The sequence below is a fragment of the Cariama cristata genome, unplaced genomic scaffold (genome assembly GCF_000690535.1).
Source record: "Cariama cristata isolate BGI_N322 unplaced genomic scaffold, ASM69053v1 scaffold27375, whole genome shotgun sequence".
Classification (NCBI taxonomy): Eukaryota; Metazoa; Chordata; class Aves; order Cariamiformes; family Cariamidae; genus Cariama; species Cariama cristata.
In genome coordinates, this window is record NW_009617313.1 from 1 (window position 1) to 1,001 (window position 1,001).

The 1,001-nt window shown below is 60.5% G+C and overlaps 1 protein-coding gene across 1 annotated transcript in view; it reads left to right on the top strand.

The window, feature by feature from the left end:
• Positions 1-70: 70 nt before the first annotated feature.
• The window catches only part of BRINP2 (bone morphogenetic protein/retinoic acid inducible neural-specific 2), a 3,918-nt gene continuing 2,987 nt past the window's right edge, over positions 71-1,001 (top strand). Inside the window, exons 1-3 of the mRNA XM_009700495.1 lie at positions 71-87; positions 418-608; positions 763-953. Of these exons, the coding sequence (XP_009698797.1) occupies positions 71-87; positions 418-608; positions 763-953 (399 nt within the window). The remainder of the gene's footprint in view (positions 88-417; positions 609-762; positions 954-1,001) is intronic.

Consider the following 1,001-nt stretch of genomic DNA (forward strand, 5'->3'; position numbering starts at 1 on the left):
ATAACACTGCCGATGATACTTAAAACCATGAAACCCCCAGATGTCGGCTTTTTTACCCAGATCCGTAGGCATGGGGATGGAGGATGGGTGAGGCCCCTCCAGCCCAGCGAGCTGGAAAAGGCTCTGGCCCAGCCCTGGGCTGTGATTAATGCCCGCCGCAGGTCCCTGATTAATCAATAATCAGGCATCTCCACTGCTTGTAGCTCGTTATTGCCATCGATGGTTTAGGGAGGGACAACGCTTTTGTCCTGGCTGGATCTATAGGGATGGGGAGGTCGGGATGGTTCCGATGGGAGTTTTTCCACCCACTGGTCCCCTGCCCTGAGATGGAAATTGGGGACAGCGGAGGGGACAGCGTGCATGCGGCATGCTGGCCCGTCTTCCACCCCTCCCCCCACCGCCACTTTCCTCCTGCAGAGAGTTTGCTCGTTGGAAGGTGAATAATTTGGCCTTGGAGAGGAAAGATTTCTTCAGCCTGCCGCTTCCCCTGGCCCCTGAATTCATCCGTAACATCCGTCTGCTGGGACGGCGACCCAGCCCCCAGCAGATCACCGACAGCCTCATCAAAAAGTATGGGACCCACTTCTTGCTCGCCGCCACGCTGGGAGGTGAGTGCTGGTGGGTGCTGGCTCCCCGCTCGCTCCCCTTGCCCGCGGCAAAGGAGGGAGGGTGGGAAAATAAGCACCACGGGAGAAATACGACCAAGAAGGGGAACGGGGGAGCTCAGCAGCCCCCGCAAAAGCATTGCGTGTCCCCCCCCAGGAGAGGAGTCCCTAACCATTTTTGTGGACAAGCGCAAGCTGAGCCGGAGGGCAGAGCCCACCGGGGGGGCTGGGAACAGCTCGGGGGTCTCACTGGAGACCCTGCACCAGCTGGCAGCCTCCTACTTCATCGACCGGGAGAGCACGCTGCGTCGGCTTCACCACATCCAGATCGCCACGGCTGCCATCAAGGTAGGCGAGGGTGCGAGGGAGAGGGCAGCGTGGGGAGACGGCGGCCCC